Source organism: Triticum aestivum, chromosome 1B, assembly GCF_018294505.1.
Source record: "Triticum aestivum cultivar Chinese Spring chromosome 1B, IWGSC CS RefSeq v2.1, whole genome shotgun sequence".
Taxonomy (NCBI): domain Eukaryota; kingdom Viridiplantae; phylum Streptophyta; class Magnoliopsida; order Poales; family Poaceae; genus Triticum; species Triticum aestivum.
Genome location: NC_057795.1, coordinates 55,068,624 through 55,070,529, shown reverse-complemented (window position 1 = coordinate 55,070,529; position 1,906 = coordinate 55,068,624). Strand labels below are relative to the sequence as shown.

Here is a 1,906-nt window from a genome sequence, read left to right as displayed (position 1 = left end):
GAAGTAGCGCACCAGAAGAACCAATACGAGAACCCTTCCTTCCAGCCAGAATCCGTCTTTCTTGTCCTTTGCATTCGAGGAATGGGATCTGCCTTGTGGAAACAAAAGCTATTTGTTCGAGTCAAGCAAGTGGACAGTCAGCTAAGAATACTGGAAGAGAACTCTCTAGCCCTCACTACAAGAGATCGGGCCTACTATGACGAGCTAAAAAATGTCATCGAATAGCTAATAACGTCACAAATTAACCCCTGGTGACATTTTATGGGTGTCACAAGCATCGTCACGGAATCCCCGTCACAGATTACTCCTAGTGACGGCGCACACGCGAAAACATCATCGAAATTGGGACCTTCAGTGACATTATATAGAACGTCATCGACTTACTATTTCCATGATGATCAATTAATGTCACATGTTAGGAGAAAATATGCCGTATTGTACCATATTCGGTGACGAGGCAACATCACTAACTTTATGCCACATCAACACCCGAGCAGCTATCCCACTAGTAGTGTCATTACTTTTATTATGGATGAAGATGACGCCATCAAAATATATTTACTTTCTTTCAAATCTAATTATGATGAAAATAAGTATTTATTTCAGATCACATCACATAAGATTATATAAAAAAGTTGAAGCGAAAAAACACATCATAAATTGATATCAAAGACAAATCATATTATGTATGAAATCATCTCAGCCAAATCATTCTGTAAACAAAAATGGCGGTAAAAAGCTGACTCAAGTTTAACACAGACAATAGACAAGATGAAAACTAATATTAACTAAAGACCACATATGTTATCCTGATGATTGCAATGTAAGGATGGCATTCATGAACCATCTGGTTGGGACTGGGACTGCAGAGTTGCTTGAGCCCTCAAAAAATCAAGCAGATTGTCCCGTCTCCTTTTGCTTCTTTGCCCAGGCTTCAGTCTTCTCTTGCTGGCTCTTTTTTAAAGCTTCCAATTCTTCTTGCTGCTTCTTTTGTATCTCTTAAAATGCTCTCTCTCGTGCTTCAAGTCTTGCGACTAACTCCTCCCGGTGCCTATAAATGACAAAACACAACAATGTTGCATCGTAATGAGATGAAAACATACAAGATAACAAGGTACAAGGGTACCAATTTAAAATAGATAAGTACATTATTAAATGTCAAGGCAAGCATGCCGACGGGCCAATGAAAGAGTAAACTCAAGAATAACTTGTAATGTTTAAAATATGCATAACCAACAGCTTGATTACAGGAAGCATCACCAAAAGGATATCAAGTCAACAACCCAGGTTAAAAGAAGCACTCCTTAGTTGAACTTTCCTTCACTTCAATGAGTGCACCATGCACACATAAGCAAGAAAAAAGAAACAACAAGAACAGAAAGGGAAATAAGATAATTACCTGTCATTTGCATCTCTTGCCTCTCTATCCTTCTATTCAATTCTTTCTTCTAGAAATCGGATCTAGGCTCATGAAGTAGAGCTCCCAGACCTCCCGGATCTTGATGCATACCCCATGCTAGAAAGGACGGTGCTATGGGCGCTTTCTTCCTTTAGAACTTCAGCCACAATCGATGTATCGGATACTGGCTGCTCACCTTCTGATTGTGCTTCCCTTTTCTTTTCCATCGCATTCTATAGTACAAAGAAAAATATTGATGCTAAGGCAAAGTTCATATGCTAGCAATATGAGAATCTATTTCAAGTCAGAAACAATAGAGGAAGAAATCTTACATGAGCTAGAAGTCCTGACTCAGCTCATGCTATCAGTCTTGCTGTTTGTATGGGTATCTTTGAAAAACTCAATGGGACTTGGATCATGATTATTGTACTTGTCTTTTTTCTACAAGATATATGAAATTGTAACATTACTACTACTACTACATACATACATACATACATACATACA

General features: G+C 38.4%; 1 protein-coding gene across 1 annotated transcript in view; it reads right to left on the bottom strand.

Annotated features, from left to right (window-relative positions):
- Positions 1 to 703: 703 nt before the first annotated feature.
- LOC123086416 (uncharacterized) overlaps positions 704 to 1,906 on the bottom strand; it is a 2,332-nt gene continuing 1,129 nt past the window's right edge. The window contains exons 4-6 of the mRNA XM_044508184.1: positions 1,732 to 1,840; positions 1,400 to 1,632; positions 704 to 1,051 (exon numbers count right to left, since the gene is read on the bottom strand). Coding sequence (XP_044364119.1) covers positions 1,751 to 1,840 — 90 coding nt within the window. The 3' untranslated portion in view covers positions 704 to 1,051; positions 1,400 to 1,632; positions 1,732 to 1,750. The remainder of the gene's footprint in view (positions 1,052 to 1,399; positions 1,633 to 1,731; positions 1,841 to 1,906) is intronic.